General features: G+C 43.0%; 3 protein-coding genes across 4 annotated transcripts in view; 2 read left to right on the forward strand and 1 right to left on the reverse strand.

The window, feature by feature from the left end:
* The window catches only part of LOC310840067 (uncharacterized protein), a 437006-nt gene that overhangs the window by 5382 nt on the left and 409544 nt on the right, over positions 1 to 22080 (forward strand). The gene's annotated exons all lie outside the window — the stretch shown is intronic.
* MVB12A (multivesicular body subunit 12A) lies at positions 7300 to 20405 on the forward strand. Its single transcript, XM_083729259.1, has 9 exons — positions 7300 to 7685; positions 8994 to 9092; positions 9583 to 9679; positions 13048 to 13174; positions 13261 to 13377; positions 18819 to 18928; positions 19210 to 19274; positions 19463 to 19519; positions 19668 to 20405. The coding sequence occupies exons 1-9, from the start codon at positions 7617 to 7619 to the stop codon at positions 19728 to 19730; spliced, it is 804 nt and encodes a 267-aa protein (XP_083585385.1). The 5' UTR covers positions 7300 to 7616; the 3' UTR covers positions 19731 to 20405.
* ATP13A1 (ATPase 13A1) overlaps positions 20166 to 22080 on the reverse strand; it is a 36902-nt gene continuing 34987 nt past the window's right edge. The window contains exons 25-26 of the mRNA XM_083729156.1: positions 21124 to 21267; positions 20166 to 20559 (exon numbers count right to left, since the gene is read on the reverse strand). Coding sequence (XP_083585282.1) covers positions 20449 to 20559; positions 21124 to 21267 — 255 coding nt within the window. The 3' untranslated portion in view covers positions 20166 to 20448. The remainder of the gene's footprint in view (positions 20560 to 21123; positions 21268 to 22080) is intronic.

Below are 22080 nucleotides of genomic sequence, written 5' to 3' on the forward strand. Positions count from 1 at the left end.
CAAGGGCATCCTGATCAAATTTGCAGATGACACCAAACTGGGAGGGGTGGCTAACACCCCAGAGGACAGGATCACACTTCAAAACGACCTTGACAGATTAGAGAACTGGGTCAAAACAAACAAGATGAATTTTAACAGGGAGAAATGTAAAGCATTGCACTTGGGCAAAAAAAAATTGAGAGGCACAAATACAAGATGGGTGACACCTGGCTTGAGAGCAGTACATGTGAAAAGGATCTAGGAGTCTTGGTTGACCACAAACTTGACATGAGCCAACAGTGTGACGCGGCAGCTAAAAAAGCCAATGCAATTCTGGGCTGCATCAATAGGAGTATAGCATCTAGATCAAGGGAAGTAATAGTGCCACTGTATTCTGCTCTGGTCAGACCTCACCTGGAGTACTGTGTCCAGTTCTGGGCACCACAGTTCAAGAAGGACACTGACAAACTGGAACGTGTCCAGAGGAGGGCAACCAAAATGGTCAAAGCTCTGGAAACGATGCCTTATGAGGAACGGCTAAGGGAGCTGGGCATGTTTAGCCTGGAGAAGAGGAGGTTAAGGGGTGATATGATAGCCATGTTCAAATATATAAAAGGGTGTCACATAGAGGAGGGAGAAAGGTTGTTTTCTGCTGCTCCAGAGAAGCGGACACGGAGCAATGGTTCCAAACTACAAGAAAGAAGATTCCACCTAAACATTAGGAAGAACTTCCTGACAGTAAGAGCTGTTTGACAGTGGAATTTGCTGCCAAGGAGTGTGGTGGAGTCTCCTTCTTTGGAGGTCTTTAAGCAGAGGCTTGACAACCATATGTCAGGAGTGCTCTGATGGTGTTTCCTGCTTGGCAGGGGGTTGGACTCGATGGCCCTTGTTGTCTCTTCCAACTCTATAATTCTATTCTATGATTCTATGATTTGCTATTGCCTGGTAGCTGGTCTTTTACAGCCTTGTCCAGTTATTCTAGCACTTAAGTAAACAGGCTGAGTGTATATCCTTGAATTGCTAGTATTGTCAGTGGCTTGTCATGCAGAGTATGATTTCCTTTTATTTGTTTATTTTTAAAGGAATGAAACTGATAAACAGTTTTCTCAATTACAATTAAAAATGGAGCAAATCCCTTTGGTGGAAAGATAATATGAAATATTTTGCAGATCTATCCAAAGCTCTTAGAAGCTATGCTTTTATAGTGTTGCTCTTTTGTCTCAAGCATTTTTTTAAAATATAATTTTTATTAACAAACCAATCAAATCACATTAATTCCAAATTACAAAGCCAATTTTTTTAAATTTTTGTTGGGGGTACCCATACTTCGAGCTCAGAAAGGGGTCCAAATATCTCTCTTGCTGCTGTTTTAATATTCATAATTCTGTCCAAATAGTATTCACAGTTCTGTCCAATCTTCTCTTTATTATTTTCCTCATCTTCTTTTTTTTTAAAATAATATTTATTAAAAGTTTCCAATTACAACAAAATAAAAAACAAAACATCCAAATTTAAAATCTTGTTTTCCATAACATCTTTCCAGGACTTCCCCTCCCCTCCCCCTCTTGTATTCCAATTCTTACTTATAAATTCAGCAATTTCTTATCCCAAATTTTGAACTTATTGTCATTGACCCAATTTAAAAATATTTTCCCATCTCCTAAAATCGACCTGTTCCCTTCCACGCGTTCCCCCCTTTAACATACATTACAAATTAAAATATAATGAAATAAAATGTAGTTTAACACCCTTTGGATTCCAAATTTCCCTCCCCCTTTTCCCGGTTGCGTTCCCAAAATTTATCAACATCTGATGTCTTCCTGGAGCTCCCACAATTATTTAAGCCATAGTCCTTTACCAGTCATCTTTAATTTCGAATGTCCAATCTTGGAAGGAGTCTGTCTCAAAAAGGCCCATTTTTTCCATCCATATTTTTATACATTAGGAGTAAAAACTCCAATTTTATTTCTTTAAACCTTTCAAATCTGGATGTCCCAAATGTTCCCTCTTCCAACTTTATCCAATTCTTGTTATTCTTGTTATTCTTGTTGTTCTTGTTGATCTCTCTCCTTTTCTTTTTTTTTCTTTCCTTTCCTGTTTTCCTGCATAAATGTTCTAATTCCAAAAGCTTCAAATTCAGCTGCAGAGGCTCTGTTATTCAGGAACGAAACATAATGCCAAGTCCCTTCCATTTTTCAGTAGATAAGTCTATTGTCTTCTTTAGTATGTCAGCCTCTGTAGTCCAAATAGTGTTCCATTTCTGCAGTTTCCCAGGAGATAGAATGTTCTATTCAAATTCCATGTCAACAACTTGTAATATCCCTCGGCTCCTCTAGGTGGGTTGCAATAACTCAGTTCCCTTCCAGATCACCCCAATCAGTCCAAATAACTTGTTATTCCTTGTTTTAAACAATTTGTATCCAATTTATAACAAATGTAACCGGCAAAGTCCTTGTAACAAAGTTCTCATTTTGTTCTTCTGTTTTGACAGCTCTTTGACAGCTGTCAAAACCTCTCTTTGTCTTCTCCCGGCACTCTCGCAAAATGCTCCCAGGGTTCCGGGGGGGGGGGGTTACTTTTAAATCAATTCCACTTTTCTCCTCCAGCTCAGTCTTATAGTTTTCCGTCGCGAAATTAATATCTTTGTAAAAATAGGGTTGCACTCGATCTTAGATGTCAAATCCTTTGCTTTAACTCCTCTACAACGGGGGGGGGGGGCTGACTTCCTTTTTGCGCCTCCCCCGCTCGCTCCAAATTTTTTAAAAATTTATCCCCCTTTTTAGTCCAGGTTCCAATTACTCACGGGTTATTCTTTTAGGTCCAGATTTTCAATAGAAGAAGTCAGCGCTCTCCGTCGAATGGCATGCGGCTTCGCTCGGCAGGGGAAGCGGAGGACTCAAAGCACCCCCCCGTCACCCGTTCCGTAGCCTTTAAAAAGGCTCCTTTGCGGGCCGGGGGGGAGCGCAAAAGGTGCCAGCCGAGTCACCATGTCCATGGGTTTTAGTGCCCATGGTTTTTGAGGGTCCCCGCGTCGCCGTCGCGGTAGGACCCAGCCCCTGCCGAGCAGGCTCCCTCCGGAGCTCGGAGGGAGTCCGCCATTCGGCGATGGCGCCAACCCGGAAGTCTCTATTTTCCTCATCTTCTTGTTGTTATCATATATTCCTTTCTTTGTGACCTCTGATAGTCTCCACAAGTGGGTTAAAAACAAACGTTGTTTTAAACAACGTTTTTAACGACCTCTTTGGAGGTCTTTAAGCAGAGGCTTGACAACCATGTCAGGAGTGCTCTGATTGTGTTTCCTGCTTGGCAGGGGGTTGGACTTGATGGCCCTTGTGGCCTCTTCCAACTCTATGATTCTATGATTCTATATCCTGTGTGAATTTTCCACTCCTCCAAGAGTCATATTCAAACAGACAGACACCATTTCAGCACTTCTGTACAAAACATTCTTTAAGTCTGCCCATTAATCCTCGCAGGCCTGTCACTCTCTCCTCGATCTTCTTAGGGGGTTCTCCCAGGTCAAACTCACAGTCCGATATAATAACAAAGCCATGGCCTCCTCCCCCTCGATCGTAAATCCTGCCACCAGGCCTGCTTCTTAACGAGTCTCTTTTTGTAACTGCGTCATTCCAAAGGCCTTTCATTCCTTTCAAAATATTCCACAAGCCAAATCTTTGATTAGTAATTCATTTCCACACAGTTCTTAATCCTCCCGCTTATAATTATTAATTGCAACAATTCTTCCTGGGGGGGGGGGGATTGTTATGTAATCCCGTTCCAGCATACCAACCCTTTGATGTGTCGTCTTCTTGCTTTATTTTCCTGTTGAATCCAACCTGTCGCTCCACTTCACAGAGCTCACTTCAATTAGCAGTCTTAACTCTCGTACTTCACTCGAAATATGTGCATTTGCTTCTCGCTAATTGTTTATTTTGAGCTGCTGCAACCAGGCCGCGCGATCAGAGACAGCATCCGGGAGAGCCGTCCCACACAAGTGCTGTGCGCCTTGTGTCCTCACCCCCTTCTTTCGAACTCAGGGGTGATTTATGGCAACTGCAGGCGAGGCAGTGTTCCCCATTCCCTTGGGGTAACAAGGGAGGCTGCACACTCCCATATCAGCCTCTTCATTACCTCGTGTGAGCCGGAGAGATGGTATTGTCGGCCATCTTCCAATGTGCCCCTAGCGGTCCCCCCATCTCAAGCATTTTGTTTGGTGTTCTTGCTGCTATTTAAAAATGCTCACTCACTGGATCATCACCTTGTCATGGTGAGTGGGCTTGCATGTTCCTATGATACTGTATGGGATAATTATTCCAGAACAATTTTGAGTAGACAGGAGGCGTTGACCATGTCAGATCACTGTCTATCTCTTCCTGGCTCTGCTTATCTATGTTTTATTACTTTCTTTATCCATTGTAAAAACACCATCACTGGACTCAACATCAAACATACCATCTCTGGACTAATTGCTCATCTTCTAACGATGTGTATGCTATCAAATGCCAGCAGTGCCCTTCAGCTCTCTATATTAGACAAACAGACCAAACCCTATGCCAAGGATAAATGGACATAAACCTGACATCAGGAATCACTAGACAGAGAAACCAGTAGGAGAACACTTCAATCTCCAAGGACATTCTATACAAGATCTCAAAGTAGCTGTCATATTACAAAAGAATTTCAGAAATAGACTTGAAAGAAGTTGCTGAATTACAACTTATTACCAAACTTAAAACCATGGAGAGACCTGGTCTGAATAGAGACATTAGATTCTTATTTCATTATACATGATAAAGCTATTTTTGGCCATCTCATCCCTTGCTTTTTTCCTGTAAGACCAATTGCAGTTGTTAACAGTCGTCAACAGGTTTACCACACCTATTAGCCAATCACTCATTCCCACCACCCTCCCCACCCTCTCACTACATACAAAGGTCTGGTGACTTCTGTTTCAGTTGTTGTAAACAAAATCTTTTTTTTTAAAAAAAATATTTATTAAAAGTTTAAGGATTACAGAAAGAAGAAAAAAGAACAAAGTTAAAACAAAACAAAACAATACAATACAATACATAAAAAAGAACAAAAAAACACTATCTTGGCAAACTTACCAGGATCAACTTCCGTCCGGAAACCTATTTCCCCACTGGAAGGATGTGTGGATCCAGAATTAGCCTCCGCAGTCACTCATGGGTTCACTGTTAAGACCACGTTCATGGAAACAAATCTTACTTGGCTACAAGTGATCGTCAAAGAAGAAAAAAGATTTAACTTTCTTTTTCTTTTTCTGCAGATGTTGTTAAGCTTTCAGCTGGGTTGCATCCTGGCCTTTGTTAAAGTGCTAGAAACAACCTTGTTTGCTTAACTGGAAAACAGGGCTCCGGAGAGGGGCTGCTTCAAATGGAGATCGCTCAAGTGTTGTGGCTGCTGCTGCTGGCACCGACAAAGCCCAGCCCCCTTCCTCCTCTAGCCAGGCCGGGGGGAAGCCAGGAGGGAGGGAGGAGGTGCTGCCGCCGCAACTGTGTAAGGGAGAGGGAAAGAACACGCGCACTGGCAATCCACACGGCGATTCCCGGACTGTCCGCAGGCCAGATCCAGAAGGCAATTGGGCCTGATCCAGCCCCCGGGCCTTAGTTTACTGACCCATGGCTTAATTGATACTAGCACAGCCTGACTTGGGTATGCGCCAGTGATCTAGGATGGCCATGTGCCCTACTTCACAAAAGACAGTCCTCTGTTTAAAGGGCTGCCCAGACCTAGTCTTAACATCAGAGGCATGGTTGGTGGTGACAGAAGAGAGAGCTTTATTGGTGACTGCTCCCATATTGTGGAATTTCTTCCTTTTTCTCTTTCCACTTTGTTGCTGTTTAGTCGTTTAGTCGTGTCCGACTCTTCGTGACCCCATGGACCAGAGAACGCCAGGCACCTCTGTCCTCCACTGCCTCCCGCAGTTTGCTCAAACTCATGCTGGTAACCTCGAAAACACTATCCAACCATCTCGTCCTCTGCCGTCCCCTTCTCCTTGTGCCCTCCATCTTTCCCAACATCAGGGTCTTCTCCAGGGAGTCTTCTCTTCTCATGAGGTGGCCAAAGTACTGGAGCCTCAGCTTCACAATCTGTCCTTCCAGTGAGCACTCAGGGTTGATTTCCTTCAGTATGGAGAGGTTTGATCTTCTTGCAGTCCATGGGACTCTCAAGAGTCTCCTCCAGCACCATAATTCAAAAGCATCAATTCTTCGGCGATCAGCCTTCTTTATGGTCCAGCTCTCACTTCCATACATCACGACTGGGAAAACCATAGCTTTAACTATACGAACCTCTCTTTCCACTAAGACCTTCCTATTCAGATAGGCATTTGAAAACTGTGTGAAGACAATGTGGAGCAATCAGTATTTTACTGCTGGTTCTAAATGTGTTTTAGCTGTTGTTCTTAACTAGTTTGTTTTTATTGCTTTGCATTTTAGAATGATGCTTTTAAAATGTTGTAGGCTGCCTTGAATCCCAGCTTGAGAGGATATTGATACACTAAGTAATAAACCTTACAGATTTAGAACTGGGAGAAGAGGCCCTGAGCTGGCTTGTGCATAGTTGGCACTTGAAGAATGAGCAGGCACATGGGTCAAACTTCCCCCCACCACTGCATTTATTTGTTCGCATTACAGCCAGTGCTTTTCTTCTAGAAAAAGAGGTTTGAGTATTCACCATGAAGTTGTTAACAGGAAGCTGCCACATTTTAACCAGCACTTTTCTTGGGGGTGGGGGGTGGAATACTGGTGCTGCATGCTTTGAGTACCCCCTGAAAAAAAGCACTGATTACAGCCATAATTTATAAATGCATCTATACATATCAATTAGCATATGCAATTTTTTCTTTTTATTGTTGATGTGCAAGTGGCCACCCTACAACTGAGCAAGGCTGCAACGGAGTACCCTGGACTCTTCAAAATAATTCTTAACAGTTTGAATGACGTAACTTTATCTGTGTAAAAATACATTAAAACCACAATATTCTATTTTAAAGTACGGCTATTTAAAAGGGTAACCAACTCTATGAGTCACGTGCATGTGAAAACCTCACATTCCCCACCTCCACAGCTGCTCCTCGGTGAAGGCACTGCCCAGCTCTGGCTCTGGGATGTGCTCATTTAGTTATTTCATAAAACTTGATTGTAGCTTGATTGGAACAAACTAACTTACTTCCAAGCGGCTGACAAAAAAGTTCGCCGCGCCGGGATGGGCGGAGCTGCCTCTCATTGGCTGGCCGTGACTCCTCCTCCCGGAACGGAGGACGACGAGGCAGGGCGCCTGCGCGCTTCTTCCCCCTTTCCCGAAATGTCCGTAGGAGAGCGAACTTTCCATTGGCTGCGCCAAGGCGTCCAATCGGAAGAGGCCCGCTGTGAGCGAACAGGCGGACGAGCCAACGGCTTTTTCTTTTGAATCGGGGGGGGGGGGGGCAGAGCGAGAGGCGCCTCCCGGGACGGACGGACAGACCGAAGCCCCTGCGCTCGCTCGCTCGCTCGCTCGCTCGCTCTCTCCGGCGGACGCCCGCGCGGGAGTTGGCGCGCCTCTCTTCTGTTCTACCGAAGGTCGCCGCCGCCTCGCTCTCCGGGGCGGAAGAGCGTCCCGAGGCCGCGGGCGCCATGAGCCCTCCGCTCACCGGACTGGGGTGGAGCTCCGCCGCCGCCGCGGCCCCCGCGGGATGGACTCCGGTGAGGGACGAGACCCCCCCCCGGTGACCCCGTCCCCCCCGTCTCTTTCTGCGAGGGTCCCTCTGCTCTTCCTCGGGGCTCGTCTCCGTCGCTGCCTCAGAGGGGCCGCGCGGCCCTGCGCTCTTGGCCGCCCTTCGCCTTCCCGGTGCGTCCCGAAAGGACGTCGAAGCAGAAGTCGGGAGGGAGAGAAAACCATCCTTACGCGCCTTTTATTTTTACCTCCATCTTGAGGTTGGTTAATTCTAGCTAGAGACGCGCCCAAATTTTCAGTACCAGGTGAGCTACAAGGATGGGCGCCCCGAGGAAATGCAGAAGGAGCTACAGAAGCTTGAGAGCCGTCGTCTGTTGGGCGTCGAGGGAGCCAGGCATGGGGGGCGGGGAACAGCCCAAACCCTCTTGGTTTTAGAGATTAAGCTCTGCGTCTTTAGTGAAGAGATAATAGTGGCCTGCTTTGCAGGGCTGTTGTGAGGACCATTTATACTATAATTCTATACGAAGTGCTTTTGAACAGGAATTCAAAATATTATTCTGCTGGCGGCATCTTGAGGAGCCCAGGGCTGAATGGAGCTTTGGAGTGGGCAGCTGCTAGAGGCCTTACTTAAACATGACTGTGCTGCTATAGTATTTTATACCTATGAATTGCTAGGTCCTCTGGTATTTTAGACTGAATAAGAACCTGAGGCTCCACTATCGGACATTATAGCCCCTCTTTCTAGCATATGTATAGTTCTCTTCTGCATCTCTGCTGGCTATCTTGCAGCCCTGAATACAAAGACCAGGTGAACATAGCTCATCTGTCAACCAATGATAATGATAAGTAAAGGTCATCTGACAGTTTGGCAACAGATTCCTGACTTGGTTTCAGTTAGCAACATGTATGTGCCCTTCAGCATTGTTGCAGTGTTGACGTTTCACTCCACGCACATTAAACTGGTTTGGCTACAGTGTGGCCTGGCTTATTCATTCAGTAACTTCTTGCTTCCTGGTGTTCTGAACTGTAGTCCAAAGGTTACAAAACCATGGACTGGTTTGCTTTCTGCCCCACCCACTGTGTCCATCCTTCACACCTGCTTGTGTCATTGTTCTATTTAATAAGCAGCACCTGTTCTGCAGGAGAGTTCATGTGGCACAATTTCTTTAAAACATGGCTTTTTAAGGCTCTGGATTTATTATTATTGTTATAAGGCTCTGTGGATACTAACTTGCAAAATCTATTTTCTCCCTGTGACCCTTTGTCAAGCAAATAGATCAAGACAGTCCTTTTGCCTGTCGCTTCATAGATGTTTTGATCTCTCCTGCTGTCTCTAGATCACATCCACTGTAGAAGGAGCACCTGCAAACTTTGGAAAGGGATTTGCACAGAAATCTGGTTACTTCCTATGCTCTACATCAGCTATAAACAGTGAGGTAAGGAGGATGCCAGGATTGCGGACAGAAGCTTGGTGCCAGTAATGTCAGGACTGGTCGTTGTCCTCTTCCGGTCACCACACAAACGCTTCTTGTTCTTTTATAACTTTTAAACACTCCTTATCTTTATTCTTCCTCAGAGTCACTTATTTCAGATACCTTCTGAGCTCTGCTTCTCCGTGACCAGCCACCTTCAAAATGGCGAAGGTGACCTTCCCTTCCCTTCCCTGCTCTTTTTTCTAACCTCCTGGCTAGAGCTGGCTTGTATCTCCCCTCCTCCGAATCTGAGCTAGAACTGAACCCTTGCCTTTCCTGGGAACAGGCGGTCCCTCCCTGTTGTTCCTGTTGCTCTCTTCTGTTAGATTCATTGCTCTCCTCCCCCCCCCCCCCTTGGGGACAACATTCTCCCTCTGGGAAACTGGAAACTTCTAACTCTTCCCTGACAAGTAACTCAGTGCTGCTGGACTTTATGAATTCTGCTTCTTTTCAGAACCCCACAGGAGAGGTACTTTATGATGTCATAATCCTGAGTGAGAAAACCCCACTGCCTTACGGATACACTTACGCTAAGGAATTTTTGGATCCCAGTAAGTCTGCCTATTCATGTATACTGTTTTGGTATAAATCTGTTTATAACAACAGGTCTTCAGCACAAACTAACCAAGAATAGCTTACATTTCCATGTATGTACCTAAGATACTTTGTGGTCCTGGGCTACAACAGCTATCCTGTAGGGTTAGCTTGTATCCCTTTGACCGGGCATAGGCAAGCTCAGGCCCTCCAGATGTTTGGGATTACAATTCCCATCATCCTTGACCACTGGTCCTGTTAGCTAGGGATGATGGGAATTGTAGTCCCAAACATCTGGAGAGCTGGAGTTTGCCTATGCCTGCCTATGACTTATTACATAAGTGTGTGTTGCTGTTATAACAGTGTAGAACAAAACCTTTGTTGCTTCCCTATGAAGGAACCTTCCCAGACCTGCTGAAAGGCAGTTATTTAAACTGCTTTAAACAACATATTTGGACCTGGCCAATATGGCCAACTATTGCCCAGTCTCAAATCTTCCATTCTTGGGCAAGGTGATTGAGCAGGTGGTTGCTGAACAACTCAAGGCACACCTGCAGGATGTGGACCATTTGGATCCCTTCCAGTTCGGATTCAGGCCTCATCATGGGACTGAAACCGCCTTGGTCGACGATCTCTGGCAGGCTAGGGACAAAGGTGAAAGCTGTTTCCTAGTTCTTCTGGTTTTCTGAGCGGCCTTTGATACCATCGACCATGACATCCTTCTGGACCATGTAGAGGAGCTTGGGGCACTGTTATACAGTGATTCTGCTCCTTCCTCCTGGGCCGTGTTCAGAAAGTGGTGGTGAGGGATGAGTGTTCAGACCCCTGGGCTCTCACTTGTGGGGTGCCTCAGGGTTCCGTCCTCTCCCCCATGCTTTTTAACATCTACATGCAGCTGCTGGGAGAGATTATCAGGGGGTTTGGGCTGGGTGTTCATCAATATGCGGATGATACCCAGCTCTACCTTTCTTTTAAATTGGAACCAGTGAAGGCGGTGAAGGTCCTGTGTGAATGTCTGGAGGTGGTTGGAGGATGGATGGCGGCTAACAGATTGAGGTTAAATCCTGACAAGACAGAAGTACTGTTTTGCGGGGACAGGAGGCGGGCTGGTGTGGAGGACTCCCTGGTCCTGAATGGCGTAACTGTGCCCCTGAAGGACCAGGTGCGCAGCCTGAGAGTCATTCTGGACTCACAGCTGTCCACGGAAGCGCAGGTCAATTCTGTGTCCAGGGCAGTTGTCTTCCAGCTCCTTCTGGTACGCAGGCTGAAACCCTATCTGCCCGCGGACTGTCTCGCCAGAGTGGTGCATGCTCTAGTTATCTCCCGCTTGGACTACTGCAATGCGTTCTATGTGGGGCTACCTTTGAAGGTGACCCAGAAACTACAACTAATCCAGAATGTGGCAGCTAGACTGGTGACTGGGAGTGGCTGCCGAGATCATATAACACCGGTCTTGAAAGACCTACATTGGCTCCCAGTACGTTTCTGAACACATTTCAAAGTGTTGGTGCTGACCTTTAAAGCCCTAAATGGCCTTGGTCCAGTATGCCTGAAGGAGCATCTCCACCTCCATCGTTCTGCCCGGAGACTGAGGTCCAGCTCCGAGGGCCTTCTGGCGGTTTCTTCGCAACGAGAAGCCAGGTTACAGGGAACCAGGCAGAGGGCCTTCTCGGTAGTGGCACCTGCCTTGTGGAACGCCCTCCCACCAGATGTCAAAGAGAAAAACAACTACCAAACTTTTAGAAGGCAGCCCTGTTTAGGGAAGCTTTTAATGTTTAAGTGGCTTTCTGATTGTTGAGGCTATTTTTCTACATCTCTTTTTAAAGCTATTAAGACTTCTGTCTCTTAATAGCTTTGGTCACTTTAGCAGTATCACAGCTTACAGCTTTGAGATAACAAAATTCCATTCCTGTGGATACAGTGTCAGCTAGCAAAGTAGCTTTTAATTTCTTAAACACATTTTTGTCAAAGGGGGGAAAATCCACTTAAAGTTTCACAGAGGTTCCCCTTGTCTGTTTAAAACTTTCTCATTTCACACCATAAATCCTGCTTTTTGTCACTTTTTCTCAACGCCTTAAACAGTAGCTTTCTTTCCTTTATTATGAAAAGCAGTTAACTCACCAGGTGTCAGTTTTCACTGACAGACACAGAAACTCTTTTAGGTTGTAAATTATCCCATTCTGAAGAAAATTAAGAAAGGGAGGCGTTTGTATGGCTTTGTAGCGTGGTTTGGGCAAGTTGATGGTCCTCTGCTTCCAGTCACTTGACCCACAGGGCAGGAAAACAACCCTCTGGCAGAGAGGAAAAACTTTTCAAAGCAAGAGGGTAATCCCTTTATTTCAACTTTTCGGAGGGAAAGCTGCCAGCCAAATGTGTGTGCAGTACCTATATCCATAGGTAAGGAGCCAATGAAAGACTTTCAATCCACCATGATTCCTCCCTTGGGAGTCCATTCCTGTTACAGCTTTGGTTGGTTATTTAGTCCTTTTCTTGATCCTCCATGGGGGAACTTTGTACTGCCTCTCATTTTTTAATTGGTTATGATGATAAGGGATAATGGAACAATTAACCTATTTTTCTTTTTTGCCCTCGGTCACAGATGAACTTTACACATGTAAATGGGAACCAAATCATTTTCTCATGTTCCACATGGCCTTGTGACCGGGACAAGGCAGAACTGTGCAAGTTTGTTCAGCTTAGTTTTGACTCATATATAGCTGCCCAAACTCAAAACTACTGCATTTGTGAACCTATTATTTATTTAACAATATTTGAATACTGTTTCCTTAGGCTAAGTGGCTCCTATACCTGAAGTATCCCTTAAAGATGCTGATCTTTCTGCTGAGGCAGAAGATGCTATAAAGATATTTGATCATAATCTTTGTAAACCCTAATAAAAATGCATTTATTTATTTTAAATAATCTAAAAGAAGACACACAGGAAAAGGGAGGAAGAATGTTCATCTCCTAATCGAGATATATCAAAGTTAGGTCTGAGGACTGAATCTGTTCTAAATTTCCAGCAGATTAAATTACTACAGCATGTTTACCCGTGAGCAGGTATTTCAGGCATCATAAAACTAGCCAAGCACTGTTCTGCAAGAAAGCAAACGGAGCTTGATTTTTCTGATCCTGGAATCTGTGGCTCTTGTCTTAACTGTGAGAACAAATATGGAAAAACACCTGCTCCACATAAGAACAGTGTTCAAATAAAATCAAGTCGTAATTGAATCTCTCTCTGTGGGGAAGGACTTCTATATGCCATTTGCATATTCTTTTACCTTCCCCGCCACCTTTGGATGCATAAGCCCATCTAAGGAAGGCAAGGTGTTGGTGTTATTCTGATGTCATTTGGGTGTAATCTCTTCCTGCTTCCCTGCTGCAGAAACCTCCCTCTCCAAGAAGAAGAGACTGTGCGTCAAGCTGATTCCATTGACTGCAGCTGAAACAGCTGTGTTTGACATCTTGCTGAGTAGCAAAAATAAAGTGATCCCAAATTATATGCGGATAGGGTGAGGCACTCAATCTATAGTCATTGTTCTCATGTTGTAGCTCCTGGGAGACATGCTTTTGTTCTAACCATATTCTTCTCATCTAGGGAAATGAGTGGATTTGCACTTTGGTGTAAAAAGGAGCACATTCTCAAGCCCAAGCCCCTTCCCAAGCCACGGAAAGTGAGCCTAGAAATGAAGCGCCTTTCATTAGAACCAGATGGGTAAGTTTTGGACTTGCTGTAGATTATGTCCAACTTTTGTCACAAGCACATCATTCTTGATGTTATGTGAGCCACCATGATTTCCCATCTTCACTGGGATAGGCTCTATCCTATACAAAGTAAAACGCTAGGCCAGATTCTTGAACCATCCAAATGCCAATTGTTCTCACCTGCTTTTCTCAGTTTTAACATTCATTCACAAAAAGAGATTAACTAAATTGCCAGACCAGATTGCCACCTGTTGGTTCAGGGTGTCTGAGCTTTTGGCACATGCGTTCCAGCTTCCAGGCTTCTGTGGGAGGCAAATTGCTGGTGAGGATAAGCATGAACTGTGGGGCAGAGAGCCTGTTACCTCTGTCCCCTTTATTTGCATAGGGTGGGCAGTAGATGGAAATTTTACCAGCACCATAACAACTGTCTTAATGTTTCTAAAACTAGATGTATGGCTTTTTATATTAACAACAAAAAATAATCTCTGGAAGGAGAGGTGTAGCTGCTAATCTAGTTTTGTGTGTAAACTGAATTGAAACCCCTAATTTACCCATTACAGTTGTCCTGAATCTTTGCCAATAAGTACATGGTACCACTGAATTAGTGGGGGAGACCAGTGACCAATGCTATTTGTAATCCTTTTTTAAGTAGAGCTGATTTATGGTGGTAGAGGCAGGACTATGATGATGTTGATGGTGATAATATTTATGTAACCCGTCTGGCTGGGTTTCCCAACATTGGCTTTTCATCCCACTTTAGCTTATTGACTAAAAATAGTTGGGTGCACTTAGCTTCTGCCCTTATAAATTTATACCCCCGTTTCATTTTGCATTATTACTTTGTTTTTGTTTTTTATAATATTTTTATTAAGTTTTCAACAAAAGTAACAACAAAAAAACACAAACAGTAACAAATGCAATAACATCCATAAACAAAGAAAATTATACATAAAACCATATCAATTCCATAAAGTGGGATTCTCTGAATCCCCTGCCTTCCCTCCCCCATTCCTCATTCGCTACATTTCTTATCAACTATATTTCATTTCTACTCCAATTTTTTTCTAGCCTTAAATTTCCCATACTATTTCTAAAATTACAAGTGTTCTTAAAATCCTGACAATGTATTTATAAGTTTACAATACTTTTGCAAAAACATAATAAACATTTCCCATTATTTTTTAAATTTCCTGTCATCTTGATTTCTGAAGCTTTCCAGTTAGTTTCGCAGTTTCAGCACAATCTATTAACTTGGTTTGCCACTCTTCTTTAGATGGGACTGCTTCTTCTTTCCATCTTTGGGCTAACAGCATTTGAGCAGCCTTTCATAGCATACATAAACAATTTTTTTCTGATCTTTTGAAATTTCTGCTCCTACAATACATAGAATCATAGAGTTGGAATAGACCACAAGGGCTATCGAGTCCAACCCCCTTCCAAGCAGGAAACACCATCAGAGCACTCCTGACATAAGGTTGTCAAGCCTCTGCTTAATAGAAAGCCTTCTGGTTTTTTTAATAAAGGTTATTCTAAACATTTTTTTTCCATTTCATTATATATCATTTCCCCAAAATTTTTAACCTTCCTACATTCCCACCACATATGATAAAACATACCCTCTTTTTCTTTACATTTCCAACACTTACTAGATCCTGTTCTTTTCATTGCATATTAACAGCCAATCTTATAAATGGTTCTATTATTCCTCAGAAGGGACGCGGGTGGCGCTGTGGCTTAAACCACAGAGCCTAGGACTTACCGATCTGAAGGTCGGCGGTTCGAATCCCCCCGACGGGGTGAGCTCCCGTTGCTCGATCCCTGCTCCTGCTAACCTAGCAGTTCGAAAGCACGTCAAAGTGCAAGTAGATAAATAGGTACCGCTCCAGCGGGAAGGTAAACGGCGTTTCCGTGCGCTGCTCTGGTTCACCAGAAGCAGCTTAGTCCTGCTGGCCACATGACCCAGAAGCTGTATGCTGGCTCCCTCGACCAGTAAAGCAAGATGAGTGCTGCAACCCAGAGTCGGCCACGACTGGACCTAATGGTCAGGGGTCCCTTTACCTTTTTATTATTCCTCAGAGTCACTTATTTCAGATACCTTCTGAGCTCTGCTTCTCCGTGACCAGCCACTCTCAAAATGGCGAAGGCGCCCTTCCCTTCGCTTTCCCGCTCTTTTTCCTACCCTCCTGGCTAGAGCTGGCTTGTATCTCCCCTCCTCCGAATCTGAGCTAGAACTGAACCCTTGCCTTTCCTGGGAACAGCCGGTCCCTCCCTGTTCCTGTTGCTCTCTTCTGTTAGATTCACTGCTCTCCTCCCTCCCTTGGGGAAAACATTCTCCCTCTGGGAAACTGGAAACTTCTAACTCTAACTCTTCCCTGACATGACCTTCCAGATCCAACAGGTCATCATTTTTAAAAATTATCCAATCCCAGCTCCAGGAAATGCAGGATGCCTCCTCTGTCTTTAACATCTATCAATAATTTATGTTTTATTCTTGGTTTCTTCCCTCTCCAGATGAATCTTGAAATATGTCTTTGCCATTCTTTGAAGCAGCTCACGTTGCTTATCACCAGGACTATAAATAAATAAATGAAATAAAAACAGCAATTTTGGCAATATGTTCATCTTGATCACTGATAGTAATGACAAATTAATCTTTCCCAAGATTTCCATTTCCTTTTTATTTCTTTCCATAATTTTTCATAATTATCTTTAAATATATTCTTAGCTGTCAACTGTATTCCCAGGCATTTGACTTTTTAACATATATTTATCTCTGTCTTCTGCTGTATCTCCTTTTTATGTTGCTCTGAAACATTCTTCACAAAGAGTTTGGTCTTATTCTTAGTCAGTTTAAAACCTGATAATTGTACAAATTCCTGTATTTTTTCTAATACTTTCAATAATGAATTTATGGGGTCCTCAATCATTATTACAAGGTCATCTGCAAATGCTTTCAACTTGTATGCTTTATTTCCTACTGTTATTCCTCTTATGGTTTCATCTGCTCTTATGTTTCTCACCAGGACTTCTAATATTAAAATAAATGAAAATGGTGACAAGGGGCATCCTTGTTTTGTCCCTTTCATGATACTACATTTTTCAGTAGTAACATTATTCAAAATTAATCTTGATTGTTGCTCTCAGTAAATTGCATCTATTCCTCTTCTAACCCTTTCTTCTAATTCCATCTTTTCTAAAACCTTATGCATAAATGACCAAGAAATATTATCAAATGCCTTTTCGGCATCAATAAACATGAATGCTGCTTGTTTTTCATTTCTTATTTCCAGGTATTCTGTGACATCAATCATATTCCTTATATTATCCTTCATCTGACGTCCTGGAAGAAATCCTGCCTGGTCATATATAACAAGATTCCTTTCAATCTATTGGCCATAATATTTTACAAATAATTTATGATCGTTATTTAATAAGGAAATTGACCTATTATTCTTAGTTAATAACAAATCAGTCTCTTGCTTCAGAATTAATGTAATAAAGGCCTCTTTCCAAGTCTCTGATACTTTTCCTACTTTTAAAATTCTGTTCATTAAATTTGGCAATGGTTGCAATAAACAATCCTGTAATTTTTAAAAATATTTTGATGTTAATCCATTCTGTCCTGGTGACTTCCCTATCTTTGCTTATTTGATTGCATCGGCTTCCTCAGAGATATTTAATAGTGCATTTAATATAATTTTGGTTTAATACAGTGGTACCTCAGGTTACAAACACCTCTGGTTACAAACACTTACGGTTACAGACTCCGTTAACCCGGAAGTAGTACCTCGGGTTGAGAACTTTGCCCCAGGATGAGAACAGAAATCATGTGCTGGCAGCGCGGCAGCAGCAGGAGGCCCCATTAGCTAAAGTGGTACCTCAGGTTAAGAACGGACTTCCAGAATGAATTAAGTTCGTAACCAGAGGCATCACTGTATATAAAACCACTCCTCACTTCTTAGTTTTGTCTGAAGTTATAAATTCCATTCCAATTCTTTTATTTATCAAGACCCTTCTATGTCTCTTGGCCACATGACTTTCTTGTCAACAAACTATATCTAGATTTTGTTTCAGTATTACGTGTTCAATTTTATTCCTTTTTACTTTCCTATTTAATCCATTTACATTCCAGTTTAATATCTTCCTATCAGCCATTTTAATTGTCAGTTCTTTACGCCTTGTTTTTTCTTTTCTTTCTTCTTGCTACCCACTCCCTCTGGTTCTGTCAATGGTTTAGTCTCTCCTAACTCCTTTCGCTATGTCCTCAAAAAATTCTGGGCCTCCTCTATGTCAGTGAATCTACATTTATTGTTTTTGTATGTGAAGGAAATCCCTTCTGGAAATTTCCATCGATACAGTATTATGTGGCTTCTCAGGGCATCTGTCAGAAATGTATAATTAATGTGTTTTTTAAGAAGGCATGCAGGAATTTCCTTCAGGATAATAATATTTTTACCTCCAATTTGCAATCTGTTCATATAATTGCTTTGTATTATTCTATCCTTACTAGATGTTGAGTTAAAGGTCACCAGACAATCTCCTGGCAATTTTTTAATCTGCACATTTTGAATTCACCTGTCAATTGAACCATACAAGAATTCTAGTTCAATTTGTAGCCATTTTGCTAACACCTCAGTTAAATATTCTCTTAAATCCTGTTTGTCTTCTTCTGGGACAGCTCTCAGCCTAAGAACCAATTCCCTGTGTTTCATTTCCAAATTGATTTTTTGCAGGTTTGCATTATCACTGTGTAACAATTTCCTCTGATTGCCATATTGCATTTTAACTGTATTTGAATATTTCAAAATATTGATGGTTTTTATAAAGGAACAATAGTAATGCCAGTCAGAAAATGTTAATGACTAGGTGGAAGCTGACTGCATCGGCACCCCCAGGTTAAGGCAAAGAAGTTGTTTCCCATTCCCTGGAGCCTTCTGTAGGTATATGGTTGTATCCATTGCTACTTCAGCTCAAAAAATCAGGTCCATTAATTTCACTGGGTTTACGCTGAGTTTTTAAGTTAGTTTGCTACAACCCTTAGCCTTTTGTTGTATTAGCCAGTCAGAGCTGGTGACACCCCCCCCCCCCCCCCGGTTTCCGGATGGTGAGCAGCAGCCTTGGTTATGACATGCTGTGCTTTGAAGAAGCTGCAGGTATCTCCAATGCTCAGCGAGACAAAGAACCAACCCATGGTCTCATTAGCTGTGGATGGGGGCACATCCTATCATACTGAGTCACTGCAAGGCTCAGTGAGTGAATCTTGCCAGAATAAAAAAAAAGTAATTTGCTGTCTGCATTTGTTCAGAACATGCAACCCCAGACAAATTGGAAAAATACTACAGAGAAAGCTAGCATAGATGATGAGAAATCCATTGTGTGGCACTCTTGAGAGAGTCTGGCTTGTAATTCATCAGGAGTCTTTATAACTTACTTTCTAATCTAATCCTGCAGTGTAGTCCTTCCATCAGAAAAGCCTGTGGTTCCACCCGGTCCCAAAAGGCAACCTACCCTGAAGCGGAATGAGTCTATATATGACACTTCAAACGTCTATGGCATCTCAGGTAGGTATCCAGAATTCGATGGGCTGAGGCACTAAAACTTAGTTTGCTTTGTGTGAGTTGCTTTTTCCTTGAGAGCTCTCTCATTGCTTAGGAGCAGAGATTGCTACTTTTTCAGAACCTGTCTTGCACAGACTCTTGGGCTGCTCTTGCTTTCATAGGAAAATGGCAAAACAGCATTGTGATTGAGTGGAGCATTTTGCCCTGTAGATGAGGGGTGGCAAATGTTTCCTTGTCCTTTACACTGTCACATGAAATAACCTAACTCTTTTTCTCCCTCTTAGCCATGGATGGAGTACCCTTCACCCTGCACCCCAAGTTTGAGAGCAGCATCTCCAAGGGCACAAATGTAAGAATTAGTCTCAATTCCAAGTGTGTTGTCAGTACTGTAGGATCTGCCTTTAAGGGAACTTGTTTTCCAGAGGGAATGGTGGTAAGAGTTTTTAGTTGTGCCAATATTGGTTTTGAGGTGAGGTCTTGGGAAATTAAGATGTGGTGAGGCAAAAATAATTGCTTTGTTTGCTCTTTATTTTCTAGGCCTATTCTCTGTTTAAAAGCTTGCATATCAAATCTCTTGCCGATATTGAGAAAGAGGTAAGCAGCAGTTGAGGCTTTTCAATGTACTTATTAAGCTGTCCTTAAGAGAAATTTTGAGACTATCATTCCTGTGTTCTCTACTCTAGATAGAGTTTTGTGGTGTGATGTGATTTGATTTATAAAGGCTGTTTTGTTTTGCTTTCAGTACAACTATGGCTTTGTCGTCGAAAGAACTGCTGCTGCTAGACTCCCCCCCAGCATCTCCTAGCATCAGTAATTTGTTTGACAGTGTGCCTTTTTGCTATCGGGACTCCTAGCCCATTCACCACATAGGTGTTCTTTAAAAAGAAATTAACTAGCAGGTACATTACTTTAGCAGCTCAAGTTTGTAAATATAATCTTGCCTGATGGCAGCTAATGCTACCCCCTGTACTGTATTTCTTGCTGATAAGTATCAAACTTCTGTACAGTGTATATGTTTTACTTTCTATGCAAAGCACTACTTTTATGAGCAGATTTTAGCTTTACCTTTAAAAATATTAATGGCCTTTCTGAATAGGCTGCCTTGTATATAATGAAAGTATGACTTCCATAGAAATACACTAATTTTAACTGAAAGTGAAATGAGAAGATTTCTAGCCCCAAACTCCCAGGATTGGGCACAATAGGAATGGATTTTACCACAAAGAAAACTCCAGCCATATTTCAAAATGCATTGATTGCCATTTAATTACCAAATCCCATGACCGCCTTTTGAGGAGTGTAGGGGTAGTATAAAAGTCAGCAGGTGCTGTCATGTCTGGGAAACAGGTGGAGCTCGGTGTAGCCCCCGGGGCATCGCCTTTGTTGTGGTTTCCAAAACAGCACAATGGGGAAGTCGCCTGCCAGTACCAAACTGGAGTAAGAGAGGGCTGTCCAAAGAATAAATATTCTTCTTGCAAAACTGTACAGTGGCTGTTCCTTTTTTGGCCAGGGATCTGTTCATCTCAAGAAGGCACTCTGAGCTTTGTGCTGCCAAGAAGAAACTGTAGGATTCTGTCTACAAGTAGGGCAGTGACAAAGTTTGCCAGAAGAACTTGAGTGATCACCATCTTGAACTGCAATAGAAGGATAAAAAACCATGAATGTTCCCCAGTAGCAACATTTATTCCACTACACTTTTTGGTGACTCGCCAAAAATAATTATCTTGAGCTGAACTGAAATTGTGCCACTATCACAGTAACCTAAGGAAGCAACTTCAATTTGTGAACATATTCATGACTGGTTGGAAATACTGCATTGAGACCAAGTACAAAGTACATGTTTGCCACTTAATAGCTCACAATAGCTGAACTACAACACTGCCAACATCACTATGTTGTGGGGGGGGGGGCGGCACAAAAAGGTACATGTTCAGTTTTGAGTACAGTTATCAGGGATCACATTTTAAGATATATGCATTTCCTTGAATCACTCAGGGATGATGAGAGTTGCAGCCAAAACATCCGGAGGGCACCAGGAGAAGGATGATCAGAGAAGGATGATCTAGGCTCTCCCTGGTTAAGATGCACACTGCTAGCTACTTGCCAGTTGAACACACATTTCTGAAACTTCCCAGTAGAAAAAACCCCCCTAAACACATTCCCTAAGTAAAGACCTAGGAAGGATCCTGCCTACTCACCTCTGTTGGGATGTCTACCAGTCCAAACTGTTCATTGAACTCGGGAGAGGAGCCTGTCAAAAGGGCTACAATGGCCAGCCCAGAGAGAATGATGCTCCACAGCAGAGGTTTGTTTTCCCGCAGGCTTTCCATGAATGGATGGCCCTTGAGCAACAAAGACAAAGATGGAAAGGGCAGTCAAGAACCAGATTGCAGGTATCACCAACCCAAATACTATCACCCCAAATAGTCGTTTTTTTGTCTTCAACATACATGCATCTGGAGACGTTGCATGTTGCAGGCCAAAATATCAATGTCTATTGGCTAGCCATTTATTTCATTAGCAAGATTTTTGTGAGGTTGAAGTTGATTTTAATCTCTCCTAGGCTGGGTGGTGGTGGGATTGGAACCAAAGACATGGTCTGCTCAATCCAGTGCCCTGCTGATGGTGGGTAGAAGAGCACTTGCACGCCTGTTCTTTTTTTAAAAAAACAGCAACCACAACTATTTCCCTCTCATCAGGGAGGAAAATGAATGGTAATAATGCCAGCTCCTGGGCTGAGTTTATTTCTTGGTCCAGGGGCATGTTGGAAGACTGGGAAGGCAATAGATCTTTTGGATTCATTGCCTTCCCCGGTACATCCACTTTTATTTCCAGGGACAAGAGGGTTGCAGGAAATATGTGTATGTCAGAAAGCAGTCCTGGTATTTATTGGAACACACAGTCGATCTCAAGTAATGGATTTCACAAGACTTAAATGCAAATTTTTGGCTTAAGTAGTTTCCTTTGTACTCAAGCTTATCCCAGCCATATGAGCAATTGCGAAAAAAGGTCTGGCTCTCTTTGAACCTCTCTTCTGCCCCCACCAATAAAATGAAAATATTTAGTACTTCTCATAGTAGGGCACCCTGAAGAACTCAAAGTAGAGCATCAGATCATCTAATCCGCTTGCAACATGCAGACTATTCAAACTAATC

The sequence above is a fragment of the Podarcis gaigeae genome, assembly GCF_964106915.1.
Source record: "Podarcis gaigeae genome assembly, chromosome: 2".
Lineage (NCBI taxonomy): Eukaryota > Metazoa > Chordata > Lepidosauria > Squamata > Lacertidae > Podarcis > Podarcis gaigeae.